Genomic DNA, 15364 nt, shown 5'->3' with positions numbered 1-15364 from the left:
GGGGGTAGGTGGAAATGGGAGTCATTAATCACAGGCATAAAGTTTCAGTTAAAGAAGATGAATATGCTCTGAGGTGTGCCGTACAGCATTGTACCTACAGACAACAGTGACATATTTCACACTTAAAAACTGTCAAAAGGACAGATGGCATACTAAGTGTTCTTACCACAATAGAATAAAAATATAAGGATATGACTATGTGAATGAGAGTCATGATTTATTCCTAAGTTTCCCAGCAAGCTTTATTCAAGATGATAATATACATTCCATGAAGAAAAAAAAAAGGATTTCATGGTCAAAGAAGATTGTGAACTGCTGGATTAAACAAAACTAAAGTGGTTTCTTTACCACACAGTTTCTCCAAGCCTTTATCATACAGCATGAACTGTGACTCCCCTGGAGGGGAACATGTTAAATGACCCGTCACAAACTTATTTAACTACACTACTCTGTGTGCCAAGGAACAACTATTAACACCTTAGAGATTCTTCCCGACTCACTTGTGGACTGCTGCTCTAAGCTATTTATAATCCATTATTCACACCTCAGCATGCAAAGTTTTATCAGATCTATTCCCAAAAGCAAATTTGAGTGCTGGAGAGTCCATAAGCGGGACACCCCACCCTGACCTGGAGTGGTGAAAAACTTCAGCAACATCACCATTCTGCCTTCCTAGCCCGGGTAGAGTCCTCTTGACTCCAACAAGAACCTCTTGCATGACAGGCTTCGTGCTGGGTGGTTTTGTCTAGATCCTCTCAGGTCACTTTAGGGAGAATCATTCCCTCTGCCCCCCTCACATTCACCAGATACGTTCTTGATTCTCTCCCTCCCGCCTGCCTCAGTTAGCCCCATGAACTTTAACCTGGCTATATGATGCAGGTGCTAATTTAAACCAACAGAGGGCACTGGAGTCACCCAAAATGAATGCTCATGGCATCTCCAAAACACTACCAGGAAGGGCAGCATTAAAAGAGGATCTTGGTGCATCTTTTGTTTTTAAATCTCTAGGTGTGAAAGAAATTAGACTTCCCTTAGGTGCAACGCATAAGCAGTTTTATTGCATAAAATCTAATATGCTTCAGGGCATGTAAAGGGTCACCCAGGTAAATGGTGCTCTCTTCTTATCCTCCGCATCTCCACCTCCTTGCAGCTCCGCGGGGCCTGCCAGTGGCTCAGGCCCCTGCCATCCAGACCTTCTGCTCCATGCCTCTATTAGTTGGTGGACAGCTTGTCTTACACCAACTTCAAGGTTATGTGCTAATGCACAACCCACCCCGCTCCAAGAAGATGGGCCTCCTAAGCACCGTGCCCTAAGTCTCCAGCAGATTCTCTGGTCCCAGAGGACCTAATGTCATCATCTTTCCTGGTGGAGAAGGAGAGGGAGACGTAGGAGGTTGGGAGAGAGATGGTGGCTTAGAAAGAGACACCCATCCGGAGTCAGAGGATCTGGAATTTAACCCCAGGGCTATCACTATAGGCTGGCGTGACCTTGGATAAAGCATTTCACCCCCCCACATCTCGGTGTTCTCACTTTTAAAGTAGATGAGAGCTGAGCCCTAGAGCTTGTGATTCTCAGTGGCTGGAAGTTGGAAAGTCCTGCAGCCAAGAAAAGTACTCCCCTTCCAGGTTCTGGACCTGCTCCTCTGCCCTCTGAAGGCAAAGAGGAGAAAGAGTCCGCAGCTACACATCAGCGCTGCTAAGAGTGGACTGGCCACTCCTTTCTGACTCTGCAGACTGGGCCACTTGAAATTGTGATGAGTATTCATAATACCAGGCCATCCCTTCCCATACCTCTGTATTGCCACATAAAGTTATTTCATGTGAAGGGACCCCATTCATTGATTACAATGGAATGCTGCTAAGTGCACACACTTTTGATCTGGTGGATTAGCTGATAAACCTAAATGAGCAATAAAAAGATTCCAAGGCTTCAATTGCCTTAAAAGTGCCCTTGGTTGGTTGATTTTCCAGAGTAGTTAATTTGTAACACTTTATGACAACAGGCCATAGGAGACTGTGAAACTCCATTAATATTTGCCTTGCTACCTTTAGTCATAAAAAAATAACATGCAGCTCCTAAGATAATGTCATAAACAAAATCTAGGAAGACTTAGGGGAAGTATTAGGCTAACAAAAAGAAACCTTGTTTTTACGATCCTCTACTTCCAGCTCACGGGGCAGATAAAGAATCCTAAGAAAGCCTCCCTGATGAACTGAGGACACCTAGGATAAATTCTTCCCCCTCTGAGTCACTCCTAACTTTGGGGAAGAATTCTTTCTGAACTTGGGACCCCGAAAGCCAGCAGGAGTGTCTGGAGACACCACCCCTGAGCTCGTGTTAGCCTGGGCATCAGACTGCAGGTTTTCTGGGTGCCCGAACTTAATCCTGCTTCAGTGAGGGATTTTCTTCCTCTATATATGGAGGGAATTTTATAGTTTACCAAGGTCTTTCAAATACATGCACTGTTTTGATCCTCAAAATAAGGTAGTGGGACAAGTATACCTTGGTTCCGCTTTACAGATGAGAGAAACAAAATTAATGACTTGCTCTGAGGCTAAAATCCAGGTTTTCTGTCTCCAAGCCCAGTGACCTTCCCACAACTCTGAAAGGTAAGGGTACTCCTTCCTGGAATATTTTCTGCAAAGATCAAGATCTTTCTTAATCAAAAAAAATTTTTTTTACTGACATTTAAAAGAAAATAATTTATGTGTATGGTTTTAAAAAAATAGCGCAGAAAGTTACTCATTGAAAAGTAAAAATGGGCCCAAAAGTGACCACTGTGGAGAGATTTTGTTCACCAGATGATTTCTAAATGGCTTGCTGAAAATGATACATCAACAATTATGTTCCACAACCTTCCAAATAATAATTATGGAAAAATGTGTAAGTTTGATGCTAAGACCGGAAAGAAAGACAACAAAATGGTGTACATATTCTGACTACATCTCTGTAAAGGAAAGCCCACAATATGCACAAGGTCACAATATGAAAATGTCTGTATTAGTTACAGGATTATAGGTGCTTTTCCCTCCATTAATGGCATTAAATGCCTTTGCTACATTCTTCTTACAGTTTAAAAGGTAGGGGGAGCAGAAATTCAAAAAACACAATATTTTCTTTATGAATATATAAATATACATAGATGTGTGGTAAAAATATAAAAACACACACCAGAAGAATACATATCAAGTTCAAGACAGCTTTTACCTTTTAAGAATGAAGGGAACAGGGTCAAGAAGGATACAGATAAGTCTTCCAATATATCTGTAATGTTTTATTTCTTTTTTTAAAAAAAGGACAAACTGTTTAGATCTAGAGAATCTGAGTGGTACGATTCACTATATTATTCTTTGTACTTTTCTGTATGTTTGAAGCATTTCATTACTTTTTTATTCATAAAGGTAGGGGACTGGATAGAGAATAGACCACCAGAGTTGATATAAAGGAACTCTCCTATAATCCTGAGGCCGTTTGTTTAACAGCTCATCCCAAACTGTTCTTTCTCTAAACTATTCTAAGCCCTTAACAAAGTTAAAAAAAAAACAAAAAGGAAGGAATCAGGTGGAGAAAGACAAATACCATATGATTTCACTTGTTTGTGGCATATAAAAACAAAGCAAAATAGAATGAACAAAACAGCAGTAGACTTGTAGACCCAGAGAAGTGACTTTTTAAAGAAAGCCTACCATGGGGAGGGGTTGGAGTGGTGGGCAAGGGGATAAAGGGGCATAAAAGTTCTCCTTATATCTCGTGATATAAGTTGTTCACCTGGATAGTAGTACAGCATAGAGAATACAGTCAATGATTCTGTAGAATCTTCCTATGTTGACAGTTAGTAACCACACTAGATGGAGTAAGGATTTAACGATACTGGGAACTGTTGAACCACTGTGTTATATATTTGAGACCAATATAAGATTGTATATCAATGATACTTCAATGAAACAAAAAGGAAGGAAGAAAACAAGCAAATTTCCCCAATGTTGCTAAGCAAAACCAATTTGAAGTGAAATAGAAAAGTATGGTCCTCTAGACCAGGGGTCAGCAGCAAACTTTTTCAGTAAAAGATCAGATAATAGATGTTTTTTAGGTTTTGCAGGCCATCCAGTCTCTGTCCAATGCGCTCATCTCTGCAGTTAAAGCATGAGAGCAGCTATAGACAACACATCAACAAATGGGCACGGCACGCGCATGGCTAGGTTCCAACAAAACTTCTACAACAGACAGGAAGTTGGATTTAGCCCAAGACCTTGTTCCCATCACTTAGAAAGTTTGGCCGAACACTATCCACAGGACTTATGGGGAACAATAAAATGACAGACACAGCTGGAAAACCTCCTAGAGTAACTGCCGCTCTGAGCCTTGAGTGGGTTGCTTCATCTCAGCTCTGATGCTTAAAGCTCTGATGTGCATTTTCATATGTGTGTCCATTGCCCATTCCAGGTCAGGTTGTATCTGAGAACCCAGGAAATCCCTCCTGGTAATGACATCTGAGATGCAGAGCCCCATGGCTCAAATTTCTCTTTTCTTTTGTGAAAGTGAATGGCTCAGGTGATGGGCATTCAAACCTTAAGCAAAACCCAAAGCTCTTATTTTCACCCAAGGACCCAAAATGGACAGGGGACTTGCTGTAAGTTTATTGTAGTCATGATCTGTGATAACGGCCCCCCTGGAAATATAACCAGGGGCACAGGGCCATCACACGTAATTCATAAAATCTGAGGCTCATCTCAAGGGATTGTGCACACTTGACTAAGATGTGTGGTGCCAGGAATTTTTACAGAGCAGAGCATTTCTCAGAACCCGAGAAGGCAGGGTGCTGGGAAGTGGGGCAGAGAGAAGCCAATAAAATTCAGAGGAGTGCATGGAGGGATAATCAAGTCTCAGTCTCAGAGCCCGAAAGTACTATCTGGCCACAAAATGGAACCATACTCAAGCCTCTACGTTACCACCGCCCAGCAGCCTGCGTTCCACCTGGGCCCTGCACCTGAAGCGCATTTCACGTTTTCTCTCCCGTCATTACACACTCGCTAGGTCCCTACATCCTCCCTAAGCCTTCCTGGCAGCTGCCTGGACACGGGTCTCACAAAGACACTCTTCCTCTCGTCAAACCCATCACAAACTATTCACGCCTCTCCACATACACAACAGAATTGATTAATCTTTATGTGCAATGTAAATACCTGGCTACCTCACTTTGCTAACTAACAATTCTTTTCTTTCGTCCATGAACCCTGAACTCATGTGTATCTTACTGTGAGCTCCTCGCAGGTACAGCCAACATCAGTGTGATTCATCTAATGATTTCATGCTCTGTGACTCACGGCGAACCTGAAGGCAGTCCGATTCATAAAGACAAAGCCTCAGCCGACCCGTCGCTTTCCCTCCGTTCTACCTAGACGTCCCCCTTCAGATCCTTCACACACCCAGTGTGTACACGATGTTATCTCCTCCAGTCCTCTCAAATCCTACTCTCAGAGGTTCATTTATGTTGTAAGGTCATTTAAGTGGCTATTGTATTTATCTTCCCATGGTCTTGAAGTTCAACCTATACTGGAGAAATGAGAGATATAGAAGGTGGGGGGGACATGATGCAAACGGCTTGGATTCAGTGTCAGGAGCCCTGTTTCATGACCTAGTTCTGCTGCTGTTTAACCCCACAAAGTCCCTTCTCCAATCTGGACCTCGGTTTCCCCGTCTGTGAAATGAGAGCCTGGGCACAGGACCAGACGATGAATCTCATGCCGCCGTCCCGTGCCTTCAGCCCATCCAAGGACAGAGCAGACTTCTGAGGAGAACACAGCCTTTAGCAGCAGAGACTTGTGTTCCCATCCAGGCTTTGCCACACACTAGCTGTGTGATTTGGGACAAATTATGTAATTTCTCTGAGACTCAGTTTTCTCCCCCATGAAGTGGGAAATAAAGTAAAAAAATCCCTACCCGTGCAGTACTTTCATGAGAGCTGGAGATGGATTCAAAGTGAAGCCCCTGGGGAGACTAAGTAAAGAGACTGGTACTAAACAAAGGGCAGCTACTATCCATCTCATCTCATACATTATTCCAGGAATCGCTGGCTCTGAGCAACAGGTTCAGCAGGTAGGACATTGAGCGAGGCCTCCAGGAAGGGGCCCCAGAAACCACACAAAGAGGGTACAGCCTAAACCAAATACCATTCAGCAAAAGTCAGGAAAAGCTGACTGCTGCTGGGGCAGGGGCTCCATCAGGACCTGAGCCGAGGGAGGCTGCCCCTCAGCTTCCTGGAGGCTCCCAAGTCCAAGAAGGCTTAATCAGTAACCTGAACAACAGGTGAGCTGGTTGGGAAGGCAGGGAAAGAGTCTGAGCACTGAATTTATTTATACGACCCCCCTACACCAGGTCCCAGGGCAAAGAGTGCCCCTTCCATGGCAACTGCCGTCAACAGACTTCCAGCCCTGAACTGTGGACTTGGAGAAGCCTTGCTTCCGAGAAGGGGAATCCCAGCACCTTTCTCTGCGTGCTCATTAGACAAGCGCCATCCGCCAGCTGACCCACGCAGTGGTTCCCGTACCAACCGCCAGCTAGTTCCAGTGTGACCTTCCCCGCTTCCCTCCCCCCCCCCCGTCCATGCTTACACTCCTTTTTCTCCTCTTACATCTGCCCTTCCCTCCCTCAGGAAGCCTGACTCTCCACCCCTCCCAGCCCAGCCCAGTCCAGGCTCTGCACACCCGTCTCTAACGAAATAGGACTGAAAAGCCCAGGGTTTTCATCTTATAACTAAAAACTGACCCTGAAGGAGGGAGGAGAAAGTGAAGGAGGTGGAATCAACACATGGGCGGGAAAGCGGCCCAAAGGCACCAGTCCGGACAGTGGCGGTTTGAGTCGGGAAGCTGGGCAGGGAGGGAAAAATAATCCTGAGCACCTGTCCCAAGCCCAAGGCGAAGCCTATCTGCCCTAGCCGCGAGAGCGTGTTGTCACTGAATTGTGCAAAAAAAGGTGCGTGTAAAGCCATTCAGTGGGGGTGGTAGTCTCATCAGTGACCGGTGCTGGGAGAACTGCTGTCCCCACGCAAACGGACGAAGCTGGACCCCTGCTTCCGTCACATCAAAAAGTACACAATGGATCAAAGACTTTAATGTAAGAGCTGAAACTATTAAACTCTTATGAAAACATAGGAATCAACCTTCATGACCTTAGATTTGGCAGTGGATTCTTAGAAATTACACCAAAAGCATCAACAGCAAAAGTAAAACTGATAAATTGAATTTCATCAAGATTTAAAATTTTTGTGTATCAAAGGACACTAACAAGAAAGTGAAAAGACAACCTACATGGGAGAAAATATTTGCAAATCCTGTATCTCATAAGGGTCAAGTATCCAGAATATATAAAGAACTCTTTCAAACTCAAAACCACTAAAGAAAAACAACCCAATCAAAACAAAAGTATGTGCCTGTTGGCCCGGACTGGAAGGTGGTAACAGAAGGGAAAAACAATTGTGGTGGGCTGAAGAATTATATGAATAAATAGTCAGAGATATATGTCTTTTTTTTTTTTTTGGTAGGAGTCAGAGATATATTTCCCTTCAAGAAAGCATAATCAAATGCAATGTGTAGACTCCATTTGGATCCTGGTTGAAACAAATAAGCTACAATAAGACATTTTTGAGATAAGCAGGATAATCTGGATATGGACCCAGTGTTAAACTACTTAAATTAATATATTACTATATATTTTGTGGTGTAACAACAGCACAATGATTATGGTTTTTTAAAAGTCAAAGATGCATTCTGAAGAATTTACAGTGAAATGACATGACATCTGGGATTAAATTTAAAATACTGCTGAAAAAAAATACAGTAGAATGGGATAGATGAACCAAGATGTTAATGATTGTCAGAGCTGAGTGACAAGTACTCATTACATTATTCTCTCTCTGCCTGTGCATGTTTGAAATTTGTCAGAAAAAAACCCTGAAAATGTTATTCAATATTACGGTTGTCTCAGCTTTAAATAATGAGAATAAAAGCACTAGCAGCTACTTTTTTCAGCTAGAGCAGAAGACTCAGTCCAGATCTAACCTAACTCAGATTGCAACCAGGACAGATGTTTTGCAAGATGCTGACATTGGCCCAATTTTACCTTTGGTGCTCGATGGGGAAGGACAAGAAAAAGGAGGAAAACTGCCCATAGCCAATGAGATAACCACTTAGATAGAGTAGAGAACACTTTGCAACTGAGGAATAGCTGGACGCCACTCCCTATGTGGTCTCAGAAAATGCTACTTCTTTGCCCTTGGATTTGGCATTGGATTCTTAGAAACGACACCAAAGCATGGGCAACAAAAGAAAAAGCAGACCAACTGAACTTCATCAGGAGGCAAAGCTTTTGTGCATCAAAGGAAACCCCCAAGAAAGTGAAAAGACAATCTATGGAATGGGAGAAAATGTTTGCAAATCATGTATTCGATAAGCATATATATATATATATACACACTTCTCTCGCGAGGTTAGGGTGCTGAGGCGACCCAGGGAGCTTCTCCCGTGTTCACCATCATGTCCTACGTCCCAATCACACTTCATGTTTTCCAGGAAGCCCATTTTACCCTCACTTACCACCCAGACAGGTAGGCAAGGCAGGTATTGTTATCCCCATCTTATCCACGATGAATCTAAGCTCCAGAGAAGCAAAGCAATATGCCCTTCGCCCCAGGTCTCCTGCTGGTGAGATGTGCGGCCGACCAGGAGCCCGGTCCACCCCATACTTCCCCCCATTACTCTCCTAGGTGGTCTCATAAAGTGCACTTGTGGCATCCACCCTGGCCTCAGAGGTATGGCCATGGGTTCACCCTCAGTGAGCAGAGAGGTCTGCAAGGTGGCCAGATGGCCCCGTTCTCCAGTTTTCTTACCAAGGTCCTGTTTCCTTTCTGTAATTCCTTATCATTCACAGTGTCTTTTTTTCACTGTTGCTTTAACCTTTATCAGACTGACAACTACCTCGGGGATAAAAACATGCCAGGCAAAACCTAAAAGCAAACTTTCTCTTCCTCTTATCTTTTGAGCTGTCGTGGGGACAGCTCAGAACTTCAGTGGCTTCCTGGGCCTTTGACTTTTTTTTTTAAATAACATCTAAAGGAGTTGACCTGCACACTTTTAAGGGAGGAAAAGTGAAGTGAAGGAGTATAAGGCCTGCTCCAGTGGGTCAGCCAGGAGCTCTGTGCAGCTCTCAGACACACCCCAGTGGCCAGTCAGTCCCTGAGAAATGTCAGCTCTGCTAACTGGGCTCTGAAGCTCCAGGCTAAATGGAAGAGGGAGCAGCCCCAGTGGCTGGGTTGAGAGAGAGGAAAAATTCCCTGGAGGGTTAGTGACTGAAGGCCCAGGGAGCTGATTCCAGACAAATGCAACAAGCCTGTGCAGTGAACCGGACGGGTAGAGTCCAGGTCTCTAGTCCTGATGTCTGTGTTCTCAGAATTCAGCCCTACCCTTGGAGGAGATGAAGGAATGGGATAGATGACCTAGTCCTGTGTCCCAGGCTCTCCTTCATAGATGGGGACACTCAGGTCCGGCTGGGGAAGGGACTCTGTGGAGTGCAACAGCAGCAAAACTAGGATGACAAGTAGGGTCCCTGACACTGAGTCCAAACCTTCCGGTGTTATGTTCCCACTGTTTTCTATGCCTTACATTCAGACCCTTGGGTCTGGGTTCTACTCCTGATTCAGGGTCCTGAGCAAGTACTTTGCATCCGCAGGGTTTTCATTTCCCTAACAACGAAAGAAGATGGAAAATCTCTGAGGTCCCTTCAAGAGTCGTCACTGACTGCCCACGCTTAGTACACCAGAAATGTTCCCTGGAGCCAGATTCCGACGCCGATAGGGCACAAAGGCTCATGGCTTTCTCTGACTCTGTCCTTGACATCCCTCACTCCCTCCTAGCCTTCTATTAGGAGCGGCATTCACTGAACCCGTTCACGTTTGCAACTTTCCCCGCAGTGGAGGATAAGGAGTCCCGTGTGTGAAGAGCAAGGAGTAGGAGGGCCTAACGGGCCAAGTTAATAGAAACCAACCGCGCCGGCCTTGGTGGGCCAGCACAGGCTAAGGAGCGAGCGTGGGCGGGTTCGGAGCGGCCAGTGCCCAGTCCCCAGGGCGGCGGACTCACTGAGATCTTGGTGAAAATGTAGAGCAACAGGGACAGAATGGAGAGGTAGATCTGGATCCGCTTGCCTCCAAAGCGCTTCCTCAGGTATTCTGGCATTGTCACCACCTGCACGGGATACAAGGGAGGTCACCGTCACCACCTGCACGGGATAGGACAGGTCACCACGAGCCAGAGTGACCAGAGGCCCGGAGCAAGCAGAGCACTGGCATCTGCCCTGGCGTCAGACATGTGATCAAGGGGTGACCACCGATGGTCAGACGAGTCTGCAAGGTGACCAGATGGCCCCCGCTCCCCAGCCGCTTGCACATCTCGGTCCCGCGTGTCCTGCCACTGCAGAGGTAGCTGGGTATTACCCCAGGACACAGAAAGCAACCAATAAATACTTTTTTGATGAGCTCACGACTGTGCTTGACCAAGAGGCGGATCCTCGCCATGAAGGAGGACGGGGTAGAGACAGAGATTTCAATACAAAGCACCTCCTGTGAACAAGACACTGTAACAATGGTAGCGTTTTTCAGTGCACCAAACAAGGTGACCGGGCTGGACTGTCACTCTGCTCTGCACACGGGCCTTGCCAAGGATTGTATCTGCAGGCCTGCTCAATCATTCTCCCAGTTCCTTTCTGCAAATTCCAATGACGCTTCTGTCTCAGTCCCTCAGCCCTGAGCCTGCCATCTCCTGGCATCAGACATGTGTCACCAAAAGTCCGAGAGCCTCCAGAAGATGCAGAATCAGCCCTGTGTTCCTTCCATATTGCCTCCAGCTCCTAACGTAGAGACTACACACAGTAGGTGCTCATTACATGTCATTGAGCAGGTGATACCAAAGCTGTCTTATGTAAAATGTCAGAGATGACTTAGTCAATAGACTGAACATGCATTTGATAGTTGAGGACAGGCTGCATGCTCAGCAAACAAGAGCCACCGACATATGTAAATGAAGGGGAATCGTTCTTTTTTTCATGCTGCTTCCCTTTCAGGGGCAGAAGGACAGTTACGTATCACGAGCAAAGGCGTGGGAGTGCCTGGCAAGCATACACAGCACAAGGGGACACGATGGTGCACAGGGCTCTGAGCAGAGTGAGGCTGCCTAGGAGGGCTTCCTTGGGGGACCAGTCATGCCGAGGGGATCTGTTTAGGGCCCCTGAGGGCAGTCAGGAACTTTGTAACTGGGGAAGGAAAGCCAAGGCATGCTCTTTCTCTGCCATTTATCCTAGAAAGCCTCCTCCGTCTTCCAGGAAGACCAAGCTCACATACACATGTGCCGTCAACAGGATATGGACTAACAGAGCAGATACTTACCCCAGCCTTAATGTAAATGGGGACAAACACCCAGCCCAGGACGACCACCAGAACCAGGGCCTGAAACCAGAAAAGATGTGAAGTCAAACCAGGGGGAACCTGGGCCCATCCTGCTGCCTGCAGGCCCCGCAGCTGCTGCAGAACAACAACCCCCCACGTTCTCTCTGGGCTCTGAGGACAACTCCTCAGGCGGCATCACAGACCAGAGGAGGCCTCTGCTGCCTGACTAGCCTACGGGAATGGCAGCTGGGCAACAGCCGAGGGGACCCCAGGGAGCCACCCACTGACATCACAGCTCCTTTTGGCTCTTTTCTGATTTACAAGGAGTAAAATACCTTTTAAATAATAATAATGGAAATCTGGTGGTAAGCATTTCCAAACCTCCAATATGGCCAAAAGGGTACAGGAAAGCTTGGCTTTTTAAGACAAGGAAGGAACACTGTTGCCATCATCCCAGTGGTTTTTCTCTTGCTACTCCGGTGGAGGGGCTGCAGGACCCCGGGCTCCTGAAGCTAAGCCCCTGGCCTGTCTGCGTCCCAGGGGGGCCCTGAGAGGCTCCCGAACACCGAGTGTTTCTGAGCCTAGTTGAACTGGCTGAATGCTGAAGCTCCTTCCAGCTCCAGGGCACGGTGCCTCCAGTGCTACTCACGTTCCACTCAAAGCCCCCAGTGGCGATGCCCGCAGCTGCTCCTGTCCCCGCCAGCCCCACAAAGTGGCCGCTTCCAATGTTACTGGCAAAGAGAGAGGCTCCAATCTGCAAACCCGAAGAGAAAGCAGCGTGAGGACCCTGTGCTCCGCCAGGACTCTCAGAGCGGCCCAGAGAGAAGAGAGACACGTCAGGCCAAAGCAGAGGCAGGCTGAGAACCTGACGGCGCTGCAGTCCATCAGGACCGCTGGTTCAGGACGCAGGTGTGGGGACTTGGGTAATAGTGAAAATGAAGAGTTGAGGACTGGGAAGGAGGAAGTGGGATGTGCCCCAAACCAGATGACCTGTGAGTCCTCTGGGAGCCCAATGCACAATAGGAAAGAAGACATGAGAAGCCCCCACAGTCCCCCAGGGCCTTCCGAGAAGCCTCCCCAAAGGCTGTCAGCTCGGGAGCAGGGCCTGTGCCATTCATCTCTGTGTCCTCCGGGACTTCTGGCAGAGGACCTTGACCAGTACAGGCTCTCAGTAAATGTGGACAGTTTTGGTAAAAAGAACCATATCAAAGGAAGCCTCTGGGCCTTGGTGCCCTCACTTGTCAGAGGAGGCAGGAGGTGGAGCCAGTTTCCTGGTGACTCTTAGCTGTAAAGGCCTGTGATTGACTCCTCGTGCTCCCAGGTAACAACAGATGCTATTAATGATGATAATAACTCTCTAAATTGGCACCGTCTTTTTTACTCTTTACAGAGGTCCCAAAGACCCCACAGATACATGCACAAAACACTGCATTTTCAAGGACATACATGTCTAAACACACAGGCTAGATTGGAAGGACACATTTTAAAAACCCAAGAATGGAAGCCTGGAAGGGGAAAGGAGAATAAGATTATAACTGGGAGATGGAGAAAATATCAGGGGGAACAAGACAGGGATGTTGCACTGATCAACTGTGATTCTGTGCCATCATTTCAATTGCACATGAGGTCCAAGAGAACTCCAGAAAGTTCTAGAGTCCTTCTGTACCCAGAAGGAGATGCATGGCAGCAGTTGGTAAGTACCAACCTAGTACAGGTATCCCCATTCTTGCTGAGTGATGCAGGGAGGCTCGTAGTTATTTGTCTAATATCCCTAAGGTGATCCAAAATCTGGAACAAAATACATATTTTCCAAAAGACAAATTATGCCAAGAAACAGTCCTTACTGTGCCAGCCTCTACCATAAGGCGGGAGGTGCTTAGTGTCAAATGAGAAGTCGGGGGAGTGGGAATCCCTGAAGGCCAGACCAGAAGGAAGTCTCTGGAGTGACGAGAAGGGAGTGGTGTAAATGCAGTGAGATTCAGTTGCTCAACAAATATTAATTTAGCTTCTCCTCAGTGCGTCCAGCACTATTCTAAGCAGTGTGGATTCCACTGTGAATAGCACAGACAGAATCCCTACTTTTCAGAAGCTTATGTGCAAACAGAGGAAACATAAATAAATAAACCAAAAAAAACATCAGTGAGTTGTAAGTGCTACGAAGAGAATAGCAGGTGTGATAAAGTAACTACTTTAGATACAAAAGGTCAGAAAAGGTCCCTTAAAGGGATGACCTCTAGGTTAAGATCAAAATGATAAAAGAAGTCTATGAAGCCGACATCGGAACGAAAGCATTCCAGCAAAGCAGAGACCCCCGAGTGGGAAAGTCGTCACGGCTGAGAAACAGAAAGAAAGCCGGAGAGGCTGGACAGGTGGGTAAGGAGGAGGCCAGTGTGAGATGAGCTGGGGATACACCACCAAGTCCCAGCAAGCCAAGACAGGAGGTGTGGATTTTATTCGAAGTGTGATGGGAAGTCACTGGAGGGTTTTAAGCAGCGGAAGGACAGGATCTAGTTTGCTTTTAAAGACTGTAGTGCTGGGAGTGAGGGAGAAAACAGTAAAACTGTGAGAGGCTGTCGCTGCATCTGGGTGAGAGAGGACAGCTGCCGGGCCCGGTGGTAGCAGTCGAGACCAAGGCAAGCGTGGAGACTGAGGTCTGCTGTAGAAACAAAGTGGTGGGCCTTGCTGCCTGACTGGTGCAAAATAAAGGAAAAATTAATGAAGAGGAACTCCTAGATCCCGGACTTGAGCACCCAGGAGGACACCATTCTTTAAGAAGGGAAACTGGGAATAAAGAGGGCGATTTATAGACATCCACCTCCTTCTCTCCAAAGCTTGCTGGGGTTATCAGTCCGCTTCTAATCAAAATTCCCTTCGCTTCTGCATGTAGCCTGCCTGTCCTGATACGTTATCTTTCCATTTATCATCTCTCTCTTGATAAATTATTAAGCCTAAAATTGTACTATTAAGGGCAAAATTACAAGTAGTGATTAACTGCATTAAATTAACCTTAAGTTCAAGAGTCTCTCCAACTCCCCCAAAGGGGGATATTGGACTTGAAGCAGTTGCAGGCTCTCCCAAGGTACCCCTCACCATCTGATGGAATGGGCCCTGGGGAGCACTGGGGGTGCCAGAATGTCCTGGCCCATGTTCCACTCATTTCTGTCATGGTCACTACTGTGCCCCCGCTCACGCACCCTGGCTTCAGCCTGGACTCCCTGCCTTGGCCCCATGACTTGCACTCAGTCATTTACCAAAACCCTGACTCTGCCTTCACAGTGTCATAGACACCTAGCTCTTTTTATATCCCCCTTGTACAAGCTGCCATTATCTCTCAAGTTTCTACATGTCTCCCCCAACCCAGATAGCCAGTTACCTCCCCAAAGCACAACTCTAACTGAGTCACTTCCCTATTCAGAGACTCTCCCAAACCCCCGAATGGACCTGCCAGTCAATCTTCCTGCTGGTTCCAGGTTTAAAGACATAGTCCTAAGAATTCAACAAGATTTCAAGTCAAAGTACTCTCTAGGGAGAAGGCAGCAGGAGCTTAAATGCTGTCTTGACCTCTTCCTATCTGGGTGGTCATAACATCTGCAAGCCTCGTTCTTCCCTCATGACAGGGCTGTGCGGAAGTCAAATGAGATTATGCATCAGCAATGACTGACACCCAGTTGCCTTCAATCAGTGTCCTTTCTCTCTTCCAAGAGGACAGTCACTTCATCCTCAAAGGCAATTGACAAAAGCTACAACAGGAAACCATTAGGGATTGAATTGTGTTCCTCCAAAATTCATATGTTGAAGTCCTAACCTCCAATGTGACTATAGTTGGAGATTAGGTCATGAGGGAGGTAATAAAGGCTCAATTAGGTCATAGGGTGGGACCTTAATTGGAGAGGACACCAGAGCTGGTTCTCTTTGTCCTCCCACCCTCTCCC

At 46.6% G+C, this 15364-nt stretch overlaps 1 protein-coding gene across 3 annotated transcripts in view; it reads right to left on the bottom strand.

The window, feature by feature from the left end:
• Positions 1–15364, bottom strand: part of SLC5A1 (solute carrier family 5 member 1) — a 71885-nt gene that overhangs the window by 38362 nt on the left and 18159 nt on the right. For all 3 annotated transcript variants that reach the window (XR_005054529.2, XM_017656045.3, XM_017656044.3), the window contains exons 3-5: positions 12082–12186; positions 11433–11492; positions 10132–10236 (exon numbers count right to left, since the gene is read on the bottom strand). Coding sequence is in view for 2 of the 3 variants with exons in the window: in XM_017656045.3 (XP_017511534.1) it covers positions 10132–10236; positions 11433–11492; positions 12082–12186 (270 nt within the window). In the remaining variant the exon portion in view is untranslated. The remainder of the gene's footprint in view (positions 1–10131; positions 10237–11432; positions 11493–12081; positions 12187–15364) is intronic.

This window comes from Manis javanica, chromosome 15, assembly GCF_040802235.1.
Source record: "Manis javanica isolate MJ-LG chromosome 15, MJ_LKY, whole genome shotgun sequence".
In the NCBI taxonomy this organism is placed as follows: Eukaryota; Metazoa; Chordata; class Mammalia; order Pholidota; family Manidae; genus Manis; species Manis javanica.
The sequence above is the reverse complement of the archived record's forward strand: the minus strand, read 5'-3'. Positions and strand labels throughout refer to the sequence as shown.